The sequence below is a fragment of the Scyliorhinus canicula genome, chromosome 1, assembly GCF_902713615.1.
Source record: "Scyliorhinus canicula chromosome 1, sScyCan1.1, whole genome shotgun sequence".
NCBI classification, from domain to species: domain Eukaryota; kingdom Metazoa; phylum Chordata; class Chondrichthyes; order Carcharhiniformes; family Scyliorhinidae; genus Scyliorhinus; species Scyliorhinus canicula.
Genome location: NC_052146.1, coordinates 76303841 through 76319721, shown reverse-complemented (window position 1 = coordinate 76319721; position 15881 = coordinate 76303841). Strand labels below are relative to the sequence as shown.

The window sequence follows — 15881 nt, the reverse complement described above, 5'->3', positions numbered from 1 at the left end:
TAAAATACAGTATGGACTCCAAGACGGGAGCAGCTAGTTAAACATCGAAATAACGGTAACAGAATAGAATTAATGGCAGTTAAATACGAATGTACACTAGTAATAATGGCCGAAGGGCCTGTTCTGGGCTGTAATGTTCTATGTTCTATGTTAATAACAAATAATGACATCACAGAACATAACTGTTGACATCAGCAATGGATTTAAATAAATGCTTAATAATAACACTCTGTAACAGACGCCTTAACTTTCAATCCCGTTTCGACAGAAATATGATGTCACTAATGTCTTAATTATACGTCAGTTTTTCAGAGCTTTGCAATTTTGCTGAGGTCTGCGCAGTATCTCCGGTGACTCCGTCAACTCTGATGATACTGAAGCTCCACGAGCGATGTCAGTGTTATTTTCTTCTTGGATTTCAACCGGTTGAGGTTGAAAGGTTTTCCTTCCACACTGGAAACAATGCCCGCTCTACTGGGAAGCTTGGTCTTGACAAGGTGAAGGATGGTGGCGATGAAGATAGACCCATCCCTGCTTGAATCAAGTTTTGACCGTTAAGATTTTTGTCTTTCATTGGTGAGGACTGTCGCTGGCATCTTGTCATGGAGGAGTTGGAGAATGTTGATGAATTTCTCTGGATAGTGGGCCTTTGATAGGGTCTTACATAGCACTTCCCAATTGACTGAGTCAAAAGCCTTGATCAGATCAATAAAGGCCATGTAGATTGGTTGATGTTTTGCTTGGCATTTCTCTTGAAGTTGTGGAGCAGTGAAAATCATGTCCGTTCCATGGTTTTGCCAGAAGGCAGACCGTTTTTCTCCTTCAATTTTAAAAATTAATTTTTAAAATCTCCATTGGGATCCCGTCTACTCCTGCGGCTTTTCCATTCTTCATGTGCTTAATGGCGGCTTTGACTTTATTCATGCTTGTTGGGAGACCAAGATCATCTTTGATGTGGAGTTGGGATATTTCCTCAAACACATCCTCATCTATGGTTATAGCACAGGTTTAGGAGTTCTTTGAAATGTTCTCTCCATCGAAGGCCGATGTTTATCAAGAGCGTTCTGTCCTAACTCTGCATTGGGTTGAGGCCTAGGGTATTGGGTGCATATATTGCCTTAGTGGCACTGAAGAAGCCCCGGGTGTCCTGCTTGTCAGCGAGGAATTGCAGCTCCTTCGCTTTCTCAGTCCAACATTGGTTCTTAATTTAGAATCCCTACAATGCAGAAGGAGGCCATTGGCCCATTGAGTCTGCACTGATCCTCTGAAAGAGCACCCGACATCAGCCCACTCCCCTGTCTCATTCCTTTAACCCCATCCAACCTTTGGACATGTAGGGGCAATTTAGCATTGCCAATCCACCTAACAAAGAAAGTACAGCACAGGAACAGGCCCTTCGGTCCTCCAAGCCTTCGCCGACCATGCTGCCCGTCTAATCTAAAATCTTCTACACTTCCGGGATCCATATCCCTCTATTCCCATCCTATTCATGTATTTGTCAAGATGCCCTTAACCGTCACTATCGTTCCTGCTTCCACCACCTCCTCCACAGCGAGTTCCAGGCACCCACTACCCTCTGTGTAAAAAAAAAAACTTGCCTCGTACATCTCCTCTAAACCTATCCACTCTGTCTGTGCCCCTCATAATTTTGTAGACCTCTATCAGGTTGCCCCTCAACCTCCGTTTTTCCAGTGAGAACAAACCGAGTTTATTCAACCTCTCCGCATAGCTATAACCTGCACATCTTTGGATTTTCCTTGGTGTTCTTTGTACCTCCGTCTTGGCTAATTGATGAGCTCTCCTTTGTTTTGCTGGTTTTATCATTTTGCCAGGCACGGAGAGTTTCTTCTTGTCTATGAGGTCTTGGATGATGTGGCTGTTCTCGTCGAACCAGTCTTGGTGTTTCCTCTTATAGCCGATGGTTTCTTCACAGCTTGAGATGATGGCTGTCTTCAGCTATTTCCAGTTTTCCTCCACTCCAATAAGATAGACACTTTGGACATTTTGGAGACGACATCGTTGGAAGTTCACTGGCATGCTTGGCTCTTGAAGCCGCTCAACGTTGATCTTTTTTTTCCTGAGCTGTTTCCTCATCTTGCGCTGCTTCTAGTGCTTTTGGACATGAAAGGAACGGATGAGCTTGTGGTCTGTCCAGCAGTCTTCTGCATGGGTCACCACTTTGTTGATGGGGCATTTTTTTGGTCAAATGATGACGAAGTTGATCATGTGCCAGTGCTTTGATCATGGATGTCTCCAGGAAGTCTTGAACTTGCCTTTTTGGTGGAACAGTGTATTAATGATGAAAACCTGGGATTCTGCACATTTGGCGAGCAGGAGAACCCGTTGAAGTTGCAATTTCCGACTCTTTCCTTTCCGTTGGTTCCGTTATTGATTTGGGAGTCCTTTCCAATCCTGGCATTGAAGTCCCCAAGATGTGTGATCTTATTTTCCTTAGAAATGTTGGAGAATGTGCTGTCCACGCTGGGGTAGAAGCCTTCTTTGGACTCTGCATTGAATCATAGAATCATAGAATTTACTGTGCAGAAGGAGGCCATTCAGCCCATCGAGTTTGCACCGGTCCTTGGAAAGAGCACCCCACTCCTCCACCCTAACCCAGTAACCCCACCTTTTTGGACACGAAGGGCAATTTAGCATTGCCAATCCACCTAACCTGCACATCTTTGGACTGTGGGAGGAAACCGGAGCACCCGGAGGAAACCCAGGCAAGCATGGGGAGAACGTGCAGACTCCGCACAGACATTGACCCAAGCCGGGAATCGAACTGGGACCCTGGAGCTGTGAAGCAACAGTGCTAAACACTGTGCTACCGTGCCGCCCGAGGGATGGGGCATAGGCACTCATGATGATTACCTGCTGGTTCTTGGCAAGTTGTAGATGGAGGGTCATGAGGCGCTCCGACAGGGCGCTCTGACAGGGAACTCGGGTTGACGAGTTTGTTCTTGATGGCGTTCTGGACTGATCCTCTCCAGAAGAAGGTGTAACCGCCGCCATCTTCCCTCTTCTGCCCTTTGCCTGCTCTTCAGATCTCTTGCAGAGCAGCGATGTCAATGTTGAAGCACCTGTGTTCACGGGCAACAAGGTTAGTTCTCTGTTCTGGTTGATTGTTTGGCTCATTATCCCTGAGGGTTCGTACTTTCCAGGTTCTGAAATTGAGTTTAACCTTCGTTTTCTCACTGTAGGTAGATGAGCCTGTTGGATGTGGTTTTCCTACCAGGTTGGGGATGGAACACCGTATATTTAGGGCACCTTTTCCAGACCTTTCCCTATGCAGGGTGAGCAGAGTGGGTCCTGAAGAGGGCTGCTCAGTCGTTGCTGCCAAAATGCTCTCCTATTCCAATTGTAAGAGTGAGACGACTGATCAAACTTCACCGCCTATATGCCAGTCCGAATCAAGGGACTTCCAAATCTCGCGATCCTGTCTTGCCAATCACTGCAGGGTTTGTATGTGTGTGGGGTGTGCTGGTTTCCTCCAGGTAGATGCCTGGTGCGAGACAACTTTTGACATGGGTAGGTTGTTGCACATCAGCAGACACATGATCGAGGGTAGGTCCAGTTGCAGAATTGAGCATATTTTAGCCTCATTTTTGATCCAAGAAAATGTGTTCCAACCTTCCATGTATTCAGTCCAGTTCTTGTTCTCTTCCACAAACTCACTGATAGACACAAACATAGTCATGGTGCTGCTGACTTGCCTTCCGTTGGTAAACTTAGCAAAACTTTGTGTTGAACTTGCGGTAACGCAAATATTTTCTTCTCATCGCCAAAAAGGGGTGGTAACTTGAGCACAAAAAGGTAGTCAAAATGTTTTGAAAGTTCACTTTTTAATATATATAAAATAGCGAAGTTTAAAATTCAGTATGGACTCAAAAACGGGAGCAGCTAGTGAAACATCGGAATAACGGTAACCGAATAGAATTAGAACTAACGGCTGTTAAATACGAATATTCAAAGTTAACAACAACAACTAATGATGTCACTGCACTTACTGATGACTTCAACAATGGATTGAAATAAGATACATAACCATAATACTCTATAACAGTATGGAATAAATCAACCTTAGTAGTAAAAGGAAATCTGCAATTGTAATCAAAACAGACAATGTGGCAGAATGCCCATCAGCTCAGTCATTGTGTAGAGGAGAGGCTGATTGAGGCTTTGAGTTTGTGCCCCACAGCAGAGAGGTGGCCACAATGAGAGGGGGGGTTAGAAACCACAAGATTACAAAAAATTGGATGTTGTTCTTTATATATAGCCCACTCTCCCCAAATTCATTTAATTCTGCATTTTGTAAACTGTGGGGAAAGTACATAAAGGACTGCAGTGTCTTAGTTCATGAAGATGCTCATGATGGATTCTGAGTTCGCCAAAAATTGCAATTTTCTGTGTTAATCCAATATGACTATGACTGATCATCCATTTCAATGCCTTTTACCCACATCATCCTCATATCCTGTTGTGCCATTGATATTTCAATCACTGCTTTAAATATACTCAATGATTGAGAATCCACAGCTCTCTGGGTAGAGAATTCTAAAGATTCACACTTCTGAGTAAAATTTATTTCTCATCCTCATCTTCAGTGACTTACCCCTTATTTTGCAATTGTGTCCCCTGAGTCTAGACTTCCCAATTAGAGGAAATATCTTTCCTGGATCTACACTTCCTGGATCTACCTGTCTATCCTTTCAAGTATTTTGTCGGTTTCAGTGAGATCACTTCTCATTCTTTGAGACTCTTAAGAGAATACAGACCCAAATTCCCCAATCTCTCTTTATAGGACAGTCCTCCAGTCTGGTGAACTTTTGTGAACTCCCTCTATGAATAGGTAAGGAGACCAAAACTGCACAGTTCTCCAGGTGCAGGCTAACCAAGGTTCTACACAGTTGAAGCAAGACTTTGCTACTCCTGTACACAAATCCTCTTGCGATAAAGGCTAACGTACCATTATCCTCCTAATGGGGAGCTGCATCTGAATGTTGGTTTTCAAAGATTTATTGACATGGACACGGACACCCAGGCCTCTTTGTTCATCTACACTTTCTAATTTCTTATATAAGAAATATTCTGCACAACTGTTCCTCCTACTAAAGTGGATAACCTCACATTTTTCCACATTTTATTCCATCTGCGTTGTCTTTGCTCACTCACCAAGTCTGTCCAAATTGAAGCCATTTTGCATCTTCCTCAAACCAAATCTCACCTAGCTTTGTGTCATCTGTGAACGTGAAAACATTGCATTTGGTCCCCACGTCCAAATCCTTGATATATATTGTGAACAGCTGTGGCCCCAGTACTAATCCTTGTGGCACCCCGCTACTCAACCTGCCAATAGGAGAATAACCCATTTATTCAAACTCTGTTTTCTGCCTTTTAACTCAAATATTTTCTTCTCATCGCCAAAAAGGGGTGGTAACTTGAGCACAAAAAGGTAGTCAAAATGTTTTGAAAGTCAATTTTCAATCTGGAGCCTTTTAAGAAGGCTCTAGAAATTTCTCAGTGTATCCCATGTTCTTTAATTTTGCTAACAACCTCCTGTGGGGGGCTTTATCAAAAGCTTTCTGAAAATCCAAGTGTATTATGTCCTCTGACTCCCCTTTATCAATTCTGTTAGGGGCAGCACGATGGTGCAGTGGTTAGTACTGCTGCCTCACGGCGCCGAGGTCCCAGGTTCGATCCCGGCCCTGGGTCACTGTCCGTTTGAAGTTTGCACGCTCTCCCTGTGTTTGCATGGGTTTCACCCCCACAACCCAAAGATGTGCAGGGTAGGTGGATTGGCCATGCTAAATTGCTCCTTAATTGGAAAAACTGAATTGGGTATTCTAAATTTATAAAAAAAAACAAATCAATTCTGTTAGTAACATCCTCAAACCCCCAACAGGTTTGTCAAACATGATTTCCCATTTGTAAATCCATGTTGACTATGCCTAACTGATCACTGTTATAAAAGTGTCCATTTATCACATCCTTTAGAATGGATTCTAGTATTTCCCCTACTACTGATGCCCGGCTAACTGGTCAGTGGTTCGCTCTTTCTCACGCACTTTCTTAATTGTGGGGTGACATTCCACTTTAATATGAATCCTTCAATTCCCTCTAATTCTTGAAGATCTTCTTCAGTGAAGACGGACACAAAGTAACCATTTAGCTTCTCTGCCATTTCTCTGTTCCCGATTATAATTCCTCCTAACTGCCTGTAATGGACCCATATTTATCTTTGCCAAATGTTTCTTTTTTCCGTATCTGTATAAGTTTTTACATTTCATTTTTATGTTTTTTTTGCTAGTTTACGTTAATGTTACATTTTCCTTTTCTTTAATAGTTTCTTGGTCCTCCTTTGCTGTATTCTAAAATCTTCCCAATCCTCAGGTGTGCCACTATTTCTGGCAGCTTCATAAGCCTTTTTCTTTAAATTTATACAATCCGTAACTTTTGTTTGTTAGCCACGGTTAACTGACATTTCATTTTGGGTTTCAGTGCTTTGAAGGAATGTATAGGTTCTGTAAACTATGTAATAGTTCTTTGTACCTTCTAATGGATTTTCCCAATTCACCTCAGCCAATTTCCCCCTCATACCTTCATAATTTCCATCATTCAACTTTAACACCCTGGTTTCAGATTGAACTTCCTTACTTTCAAACAGAATGGTCACTCATCCTTAAAGATTCTTTTACGACAAGGTTATTATTTAGTCATTCTCGTTACATAATACCAGATCTAAAATAGTCTGTTCTCTAGTTGGTTCAACATATTGCTCTAGACAACCATCCTTAACACATTCCAGAAACACGACCTCCACAGCATTAGTTTTCATTAGGTTTATCTTGTCTATATGCAGATTGAAGTCACCCATGATTACTGTTTTACCCGCACTATATGCTGGGGGTTGCTTTAGCTCAGTTTGCTAAACAGCTGGTTTGTGATACAGAGTGAGGCCAGCAGGTTCAATTCCCGTACTGACTGAGGTTATTCATGAAGGCCTGCCGTCTCAATCTTGCCCCTCCCCTGAGGTGTGGTGATCCTCGGGTTAAATCAGTACCAGTGAGCTCTCTCTCCTCAAAGGGGAAAGCAGTCTACGGTCATCTGGGACTATGGCGACATGACACCAACGCTATATGCTCTCATCTCCTGATTTGCATCATGCCCCACATTACTATTAGGTGGTGTATAGACAACTCCGAATAATGTCTTTTTCTTTTTTTAGCTCCACCCAAACAGATTAAACATTTTGTTCTTCTGATCTACCTCCCTTACTAACATACTGATCCCATCCCTTACTATCAACGCAACTCCGCCTCCTTTTCCTTTTTGTCTGTCCAAACCACCCTGTTAGGATATTAGTCCCAATCCTGTTATGGTACTCAGCCTACTTGTACAGGTCTCACCTGCCCCAGAACTGGTCGCAATGCCTCAGAAATCTGATATCGTCCCTGCTATACCAATTATCCAGCCACCCATTCAATCGATTACTCCTCCTATTCATATGCTCACTAGATTGTGGGAGTTATCCTGAGATCACTGCTCTTGAGGTCTCGCTTTTTATTTTCCTTCCTAACTCCCTGAAATCTGCTTTCCATACTTCATCCCTCTTCGTATCTATGTCATTAGTACCAATATTGACCACAGCCTCTGACTGTTCACCCTCTCCCAGAAGGATGTCCTGCAACCATCAGATCAGGTTCTGAGAAGTGGGAGTGAGCCCATCTCAAGGAGTTTGGACTCGTGTTGCTATGGCTTCAGATAGGCTGCTGCATAATTACAACTATTTTGTAATTATTTCTGAGCAAGGGGAGAGAGGCACAGCTGGTAGTATAACTGGGATTCCATTATTCCAGTGAGATGTTGGTTTCATTCTCGGAACTGTAATGCTAGGAACTGTAACAGTGTCGTTTGATGAGGACAAAAAATAATGCTAAGTACTGATAAAAGGCACATGGATAACATGGATAACTTTCTGTCTTGGCATTTGTTTATTTTGCTTTCTGATTTCTGTCCATCTCTGGTCCATCTGTTTTCGTCTCCCTTGTGTTCTGTCTGTTCATCTTTGAGGCACTAGATGTTAAACTAAATTTGCATGTCAGCTGTGAATGCCTTAACTTCAATCCAGATGTTTCCCTTCGTGCTGAAAAGGCCAAGCTGTGCAAATTGGCACAAGACCACTACCGCCACCACTTGCTGGTAAGGCATCAGCACATACACACGTCAAATCTTTTTTTAAAATAAATTTAGATTACCCAATTATTTTTTCCAATTAAGGGACAATTTAGTGTGGCCAATCCACCTACTCTGCACATTTTTGGGTTGTGGGGGCGAAACCCACGCAGACACGGGGAGAATGTGCAAACTCCACACGGACAGTGACCCAGAGCCGGGATCGAACCTGGGACCTCAGCGCCGTGAGGCGGTTGTGCTAACCACTAGGCCACCGTGCTGCCCCGGCACACGTCAAATCTAGTACTACATTGCTACTGGCTTTGCTCTATAATGTTCTATAAGTATGTGCTTGTTTTATTCAGTGAGTGAGTTAGTGTATCAGTAATCAGCAACTCATTTTGATATTTAGTAATGTGGAGCTCTAGACTGTTTGACCCCTCCACAGCCCAGTTGCATTGGAATTAAATTATGAGGCCAGGCTATGTAGGCTTGTTATTCCTTGAGTATAGAAGATTCAAGGGTAATTTAATTGAGGTGTTTAATATGATTAAGCATTCTATAGGGTCAATAGATACTATTTTCCTTTATTGGGGGAGTACCGAGAAAGGGGCATAACATAAAAATTTGAATGTGCGGAGACTGCTAAATGTTATCATGATGCCGGCAGTGGAGGGGGAGGCGGAGATAGTGGTGGCGCTGGATGAAGAGAAAGCGTTTGATAGAGTTGAGTGGGGGTACCTGTGGGAGGTGCTGGAGCGGTTCGGATTTGGGGAGGGATTCATCAAATAGGTGAGGCTGCTCTACGCGGCTCCGATGGCGAGTGTAGTTACAAATGGAAGGAGATCGGAGTACTTTAGGCTCTACCGTGGGACCAGGCAGGGGTGCCCCCTGTCCCCCTTGCTCTTTGCACTGGCGATTGAACCTCTGGCTATGGCGTTGAGGGAGTCAGGGAGATGGAGGGGTCTGGTGCGGGGTGGGGAGGAACATCGGGTATCGCTGTACGCGGACGACCTGCTGTTGTATGTGGCGGACCCAGAAGGGGGAAAGCCGGGGGTGATGGAGCTGTTGGCGGAATTTGGGGCCTTCTCGGGCTATAAGTTAAATTTAGGCAAGAGCGAGGTATTTGTAGTACACCCGGGAGATCAGGAGGAGGGAATTGGGGGGCTCCCGTTTAAGAGGGCAGTGAAGAGTTTCAGATATCTGGGGGTGCAGGTGGTCAGGAGTTGGGGGACTCTCCATAAGCTTAATTTTACCAGGCTGGTGGAGCAGATGGAGGAGGAATTTAAAAGGTGGGACATGGTGCCGCTATCGTTGGCGGGTAGAGTGCAGTCCGTCAAAATGACGGTTCTCCCAAGGTCCTTGTTCCTCTTCCAGTGTTTGCCCATCTTTATCCCTAGGGCCTTTTTTAGAAGGGTGACCAGCAGCATCATGAGTTTTGTTTGGGCGCATGGGACCCCGAGGGTGAAGAGGGTCTTCTTGGAGCGGGGTAGAGATGGGGGGGGGGAGGGGGTGGTGTTACCCAATCTCTCGGGGTACTACTGGGCGGCCAATGTGTCGATGGTGCGCAAGTGGGTGATGGAGGGGGAGGGGGCAGCATGGAAACGGTTGGAGAGGGCGTCCTGTGGAGATTCAAGCCTGGGGGCCCTGGTAACGGCGCTGTGGCCGCTCCCCCCTACAAGGTATACCACGAGTCCGGTGGTGGCGGCTACCCTGAAGATTTGGGGGCAGTGGAGGCAACATAGGGGAGAAGTGGGGGGCTCGATGGAGGCTCCGTTAAGGGGGAACCATAGGTTCGTCCCAGGGAACATTGATGGGGGATTTTAGGGTTGGCACAGAGCGGGCATCAGACAGCTGAGGGACCTGTTTATTGATGGGAGGTTTGCGAGCCTGGGGGAGTTGGAAGAGAAATTTGGGCTCCCCCCGGGAAACATGTTCAGGTATCTGCAGGTAAAGGCATTTGCTAGACGGCAGGTGGAGGGATTCCCTTCGCTTCCCGCGAGGGGGGTGAGTGACGGGGTGCTTTCGGTGGTCTGGGTCGGAGAGGGGAAGATATCTGATATCTACAAGGTTATGCAGGAGGTGGAGGAGGCGTCAGTAGAGGAGCTGAAAGCTAAGTGGGAGGGGGAGCTGGGGGAACAGATCGAAGACGGGACATGGGCTGATGCCCTGGAGAGGGTTAATTCTTCCTCCTCGTGTGCGCGGCTTAGCCTCATCCAATTCAAGGTGCTGCACCGGGCCCACGTGACTGGGACGAGGATGAGTAGGTTCTTTGGGGGTGAAGACAGGTGTGTCAGGTGCTCGGGGAGTCCAGCGAACCATGCCCATATGTTCTGGGCATGCCCGGCATGGAGGAGTTCTGGAAGGGGGTGGCGAGGACGGTGTCGAGGGTGGTGGGATCCAGGGTCAAGCCAGGATGGGGACTCGCGATTTTTGGGGTTGGGGTGGAGCCGGGAGTGCAGGAGGCGAAAGAGGCCGGTGTTCTGGCCTTTGCGTCCCTAGTAGCCCGGCGAAGGATTTTGCTACAATGGAAGGATACGAGGCCCCCAAGCGTGGAGACCTGGATCAATGACATGGCGGGTTTTATTAAGCTAGAGAAGGTCAAATTCGCCCTGAGAGGATTGGTACAAGGGTTCTTTAGGCGGTGGCAACCTTTGCTCGACTTTCTGGCTCAACGATCGGGTACTGGGACAGTAGCAGCAGCAACCCGGGGGGAAGAAGGGGGGAGGGAAAAAGGGGGGAAGGGGGAGGGAAAAATGGGTGGGAAGGGGGAGGGAAAAAGGGGGGGAGGAGACGATGACTATGTTTGCTTATTTAATTTTAATTTATTTTTAAGTTCTCTTAGGGGTGGGGGGGGGAATATGATACATGTGTTGATACGGTCTGGGGGGTGTTACAGTTGTTATGGGTTATTTTGTTGCATTTCATTGTTTGCTGTTATATTTTATATTTTCTGTAAAAAATTCCAATAATTATTTTTAAAAAAACATAAAAATTTGAGCGAGGCTGTTCAGAGGTGATGTTGAGAAAGTGCATGCCACGGAGGATGGTGAAAATTTGGAACTCTCCTTTAAAAGGATGTTGAGACTGTGGTGGTGATGGTGGGGGCGGAGGGAGGTAATTAAAAATGTCAAAGTTGCAATTGTTAGATTTTTGTTCGGCAAGAGTATTAAAGGGTTACAAAGCCAAAACAGGCAGATGGAATTAAGATATAGATCAGCCATGATCTAATTGAATGGAGAACAGGTTTCAGTGGTTGAAATGACCGCTGCTGCTGCTGCTGTTTTTTTACTAATAAACTGTATAGTTACTGCAACACTGCTTCCCCCTCCAACCTCAAAGTTACATATAAATTCTGGTGCAGTACCTTGCCCCACAGTTCCCTCTCAAGCTTCACGTCTTTGACAGTTCCAGTAAACCATTTGTGGAATGCATCGTAAGCAAGGTCAACCCTCGGCTCATAAGAAAATACAAACATAAGAAATAGGAACAGGAGTAAATCATATTATCTCTCAAGCGTCGTTCAAGACAATTGTGGCTGTTCTTCAGCTTGACCTCTGCTTTTCCTGTCACTCTCCATATCTCCCCCCAATTCTCTCGGAGACCAAAAATCTTTCTATTTCAGCTGTAAATGATTAAATGGTGGATCAACTCGAGTCCTCTGAGGTAGACAGTTCTAAAGATTCAGACCCCTCTGAATGAAGGCATTTATCCTCCTCTCAGTCCTGAATGTTTCAGATTCCCCAATCAGAGGAAACAACCTCTCAATATCTACCATGTCAAACTCTTTCTGAGTCCTGTATGTTTCACAAAGATCACCTCTCAGTCTTCTAAACTCCAGAGAGTATATCCCCAATTTATTCAGCCTTTTATCCAAGAATAACCACCACACCCACAAACAAATCTTTTTAAAAAAAAAATAAAATTAGAGTACCCAATTCTTTTTTTTTTCCAATTAAGGGGAATTTGGCTTGACCAATTCCCCTACCCTGCTCATGTTTTTGGGTTGTGGGGTTGGACCCATGCAGACACGGGGAGAGTGCGCAAACTTCACATGGACAGTGATCCGGGGCAAACTTCACATGGACAGTGATCCGGGGCAAACTTCACATGGACAGTGATCCTTGGCGTCATGAGCAGCAGTGCTAACCACTGCCCCATTGTGCCGCCTAACCACAAATAAATCTAATGGATCTTCGTTCTGCTGCTTCCAAGGCAAGTGTATCTTTTTTAAATATGGAAACCAAAACTGTGTGCACGGTACTTGAGATGTAGTCTCTGTAGTCACCAAAGCTCTGTGTAGTTGTTTCAAAACTTGCCTATTCTTGTACTCCAGTCCCCTTGCGCTAAAGGCTAATATGCATTTATCTTCCTAATTGCTTTTTGTACCTACATGCTAACCTTGTGTTCTTGTACGTGTGCACCCAAGTCGCCTTTGACCATCAATGTTTAAATGTTTCATGCCTTTAAAACAATATTTCTGTTCCTATTACCAAAGTGAATCACTTCACACTTCTCCCCATTATACTCCAACTGCCACCTTGATGCCCATTCACTTAACACACCTGCATCTCTTTGCAGTCTCTTTGTCCTCCTCACAGCTTACTTTGTCACCTAACTTTGTATTGTCAGCAAACTTAGATACATTGCTTTCATTCTCTTCACCTAAGATACTAATATAGCTGAGGCTCTAGCACCAACTCATGTGGCAGTTCATTAGTCACAATTTGTAAATTCCCCTTGTACCTTGACTCTTTGCTTCCTATCTATTAACCAACCCTCTATTCAGTCCATGAGTCCATATCTCTTGTGTGGCGCCTGATCAGGTGTCTTTTAGAAATCCAAGTGTACTACATCTACTGGCTTCCTTTTATCCAGCCTGCTAATTATGTCCTCAAAAGCTGAAATAAATTTGCCAAACTTAATTCCCCTTTCCGAAAATAATGCCCACTTTGGTCATCCTGTGGTCATTTAATGTCCTCCACACATTCACTATCTAGCACGCGTTGTTGGGCAGAGATTGAGATGGGAACTCCATTATCTAGAAGTGTTGAGTTTAATTCTAACTCAATACAAATCAACTAGTTCAGCCGTGACAGGGAATTGAACCCGTCTTGTTTATATTACCTGAGTTCAGAAGTAAATTTGCCGTTGAACCATTGAGCAACACATCTCCTTCTGTCTCCACAGTGATTTGTTTTGCGCAGAGGTTCCTTCTTGAAGATCAGCAAGGATCTACAGTCTAACTCTGTGTGTGAAGCAGCATGTTTAAGCCCCCTTCCATCACACCTCATGAAAATAGTTTATCAATCTTCCTCACCAGGAAGAATGAAGCTGTGCCATTCAGAGACATTGGTAGGTGTAGTTGGCCTGTGATGTTAGTTAAAGGAATTATTCTCTTTTAACAGCAATCGGGCATTACCACTCTGAAGTTCAACGTGAAGAGCATTCGACTGAAACAGATGCTGAATAATCTTGCACACCAACAGTCCCATATTTGGGTAAGAGTTTCTTCTGCAGTAAGTCTGAGTACATAGGGCAATAACGTTTTGATCAATGTGAGAAGCATTGGGTCCATCAGACGACCTCCTTCCACAAATGATATAAAGTCAGGGACACTTCTTCACTCATTTAGTATGGATATAGATTGGTAGGAGAGGATGTAGATCGGTTGGAGACTTGGGCGGAGAGATGGCAGATGGAGTTTAATCCGGACAAATGTGAGGTAATTCAATTTGGAAGGTCTAATACAGATGGGAAATATACAGTAAATGGCAGACCCCTTAAGAGTATTGATAGGCAGGGAGATCTGTGTGTACAGGTACACAGGCCACTGAAAGTGGCAACGCAGGTGGAGAAGGTAGTCAAGAAGGCATAAGGCATACTTGCCTTCATCGGCCGGGGCAATGAATTTAAAAATTGGCAAGTCATGTTGCAGCTTTGTAGAGCTTTAGTTAGGCTGCACTTGGAATATAGTGTTCAATTCTGGCTGCCACTACTAGAAGGATGTGGAGGCTTTGGAGAGGATACTGAAGAGATTTACCAGGATGTTGCCTGGTCTGGAGGGCATTAGCTATGAGGAGAGGTTGGAGAAACTTGGTTTGTTCCCATTGGAAAGACGGAGTTTGAGGGGCGACCTGATAGAAGTCTACTAGATTATGATGGGCATGGACAGAGAGGATAGTCAGAAGCTTTTTCCTGGGGTGGAAGAGTCAATTACTAGAGGGCATAGGTTTAAGGTGTGAGGGGCAAGGTTTAAAAGAGATGAATGAAGCCAGTTTTTTTACACGGAGGGTGGTAGGAGCCTGGAACTCGCTGCTGGGGGAAGTAGTGGAAGCAGATACAATAGTGACTTTTAAGGGGCGTCTTGACAAATACACGAGTAGGATGGGAATAGTGGGATATGATCCCCGGAAGGGTAGGGGTTTTTAGTTCAGATGTGCAGCACAGTCGGTGCAGGCTTGGAGGGTCAAAGTGCCTGTTCCTGTTTGCTGTAATTTTCTTTGTTCTTTAATGTTATCAAGGAAAGTTGCCCCTCAATTCTCTCAACAGTTGGTCAGGTCTATGGAATTCCTGAGGGTGATCACTGTGGCTAAATAAATGTGAAGGAGTAAGAAAGCAATAGAGCCGAATGACAGCTTGACATTTTGAGGGCATGATGACAGAGTCTAGCAAAAGTTTTTGAAATTTTGATCATCTGATGTCCTCCCACACACACTGTCTGCCAGGAGTTGCTGGGCAGAGATTGAGGTGGGAACTCTTATTATTCTGTTCTTTCATCCAGAAGTGCTGTGTGTAATTCTAACGGCTGCCACCAGTACAAACAAACAGCTGTACTGATTGATTCTAGAGCACAACGTGGTGAATGAGCAGAGGTGGCACAGGGAAGAGCAAACTTGTGGAAAAGGGAACAGAGGAGGGGGGAAGATCTCTCCACATGAGGCCACATGTGTCCAGAGAGCAATTCTCCTCCCTGAACCTCAGCGTGGAGCTGTATCGGGCAGTCTCTACTTCCAGGATGACATTGCCAGTGGCTGTGAGTTAACCACGATGATGAACTTGTCTGACCCCTTCCAGGCTGGAGGGGGTGAGTTTTGCATAGTGTCCCAGTTTGTCATCCGTTGTTGGATGAAGGAGATCAATGAGACCCTGTTTTAAGACAGCTGATTATTATTCATTCTGCCTTGCCAGAGAAAAGCAGGTCAGTGGGTGCATTATAGAACAGTACAGCACAGAACAGGCCCTTCGGCCCTCGATGTTGTGTCGAGCAATGATCACCCTACTGAAACCCACGTATCCACCCTATACCCGTAACCCAACAACAACACCCCCCCCCCCAACCTTACTTTTTAGGACACTACGGGCAATTTAGTATGGCCAATCCACCTAACCTGCACATCTTTGGACTGTGGGAAGAAACCGGAGCACCCGGAGGAAACCCACGCACACACGGGGAGGACGTGCAGACTCCGCACAGACAGTGACCCAGCCGGGAACCAAACCTGGGACCCTGGAGCTGTGAAGCATTTATGCTAACCACCATTCTACCGTGCTGCCCTACCATTGCTTTGTGAGGATTGCAGGCTTCCCCAGGATGCAGAGCATTATTAAGTGCTCACAGATTACTTTGTGGTTGGCCCTTGTGCATACTGACATGTACCACAACTAGAAGGGATCCCTCTCCCTCTACATCCAGCTGGTGTGCACCT

At 45.2% G+C, this 15881-nt stretch overlaps 1 protein-coding gene across 8 annotated transcripts in view; it reads left to right on the top strand.

Annotated features, from left to right (window-relative positions):
- The window catches only part of sfi1 (SFI1 centrin binding protein), a 293546-nt gene that overhangs the window by 53485 nt on the left and 224180 nt on the right, over positions 1–15881 (top strand). For 7 of the 8 annotated variants that reach the window (XR_005460253.1, XR_005460252.1, XM_038793413.1 and 4 more), the window contains exons 12-13: positions 8129–8199; positions 13581–13673. Coding sequence is in view for 6 of the 8 variants with exons in the window: in XM_038793413.1 (XP_038649341.1) it covers positions 8129–8199; positions 13581–13673 (164 nt within the window). In the remaining 2 variants the exon portion in view is untranslated. The remainder of the gene's footprint in view (positions 1–8128; positions 8200–13580; positions 13674–15881) is intronic. The other variant, XM_038793406.1, reaches the window with a different exon arrangement.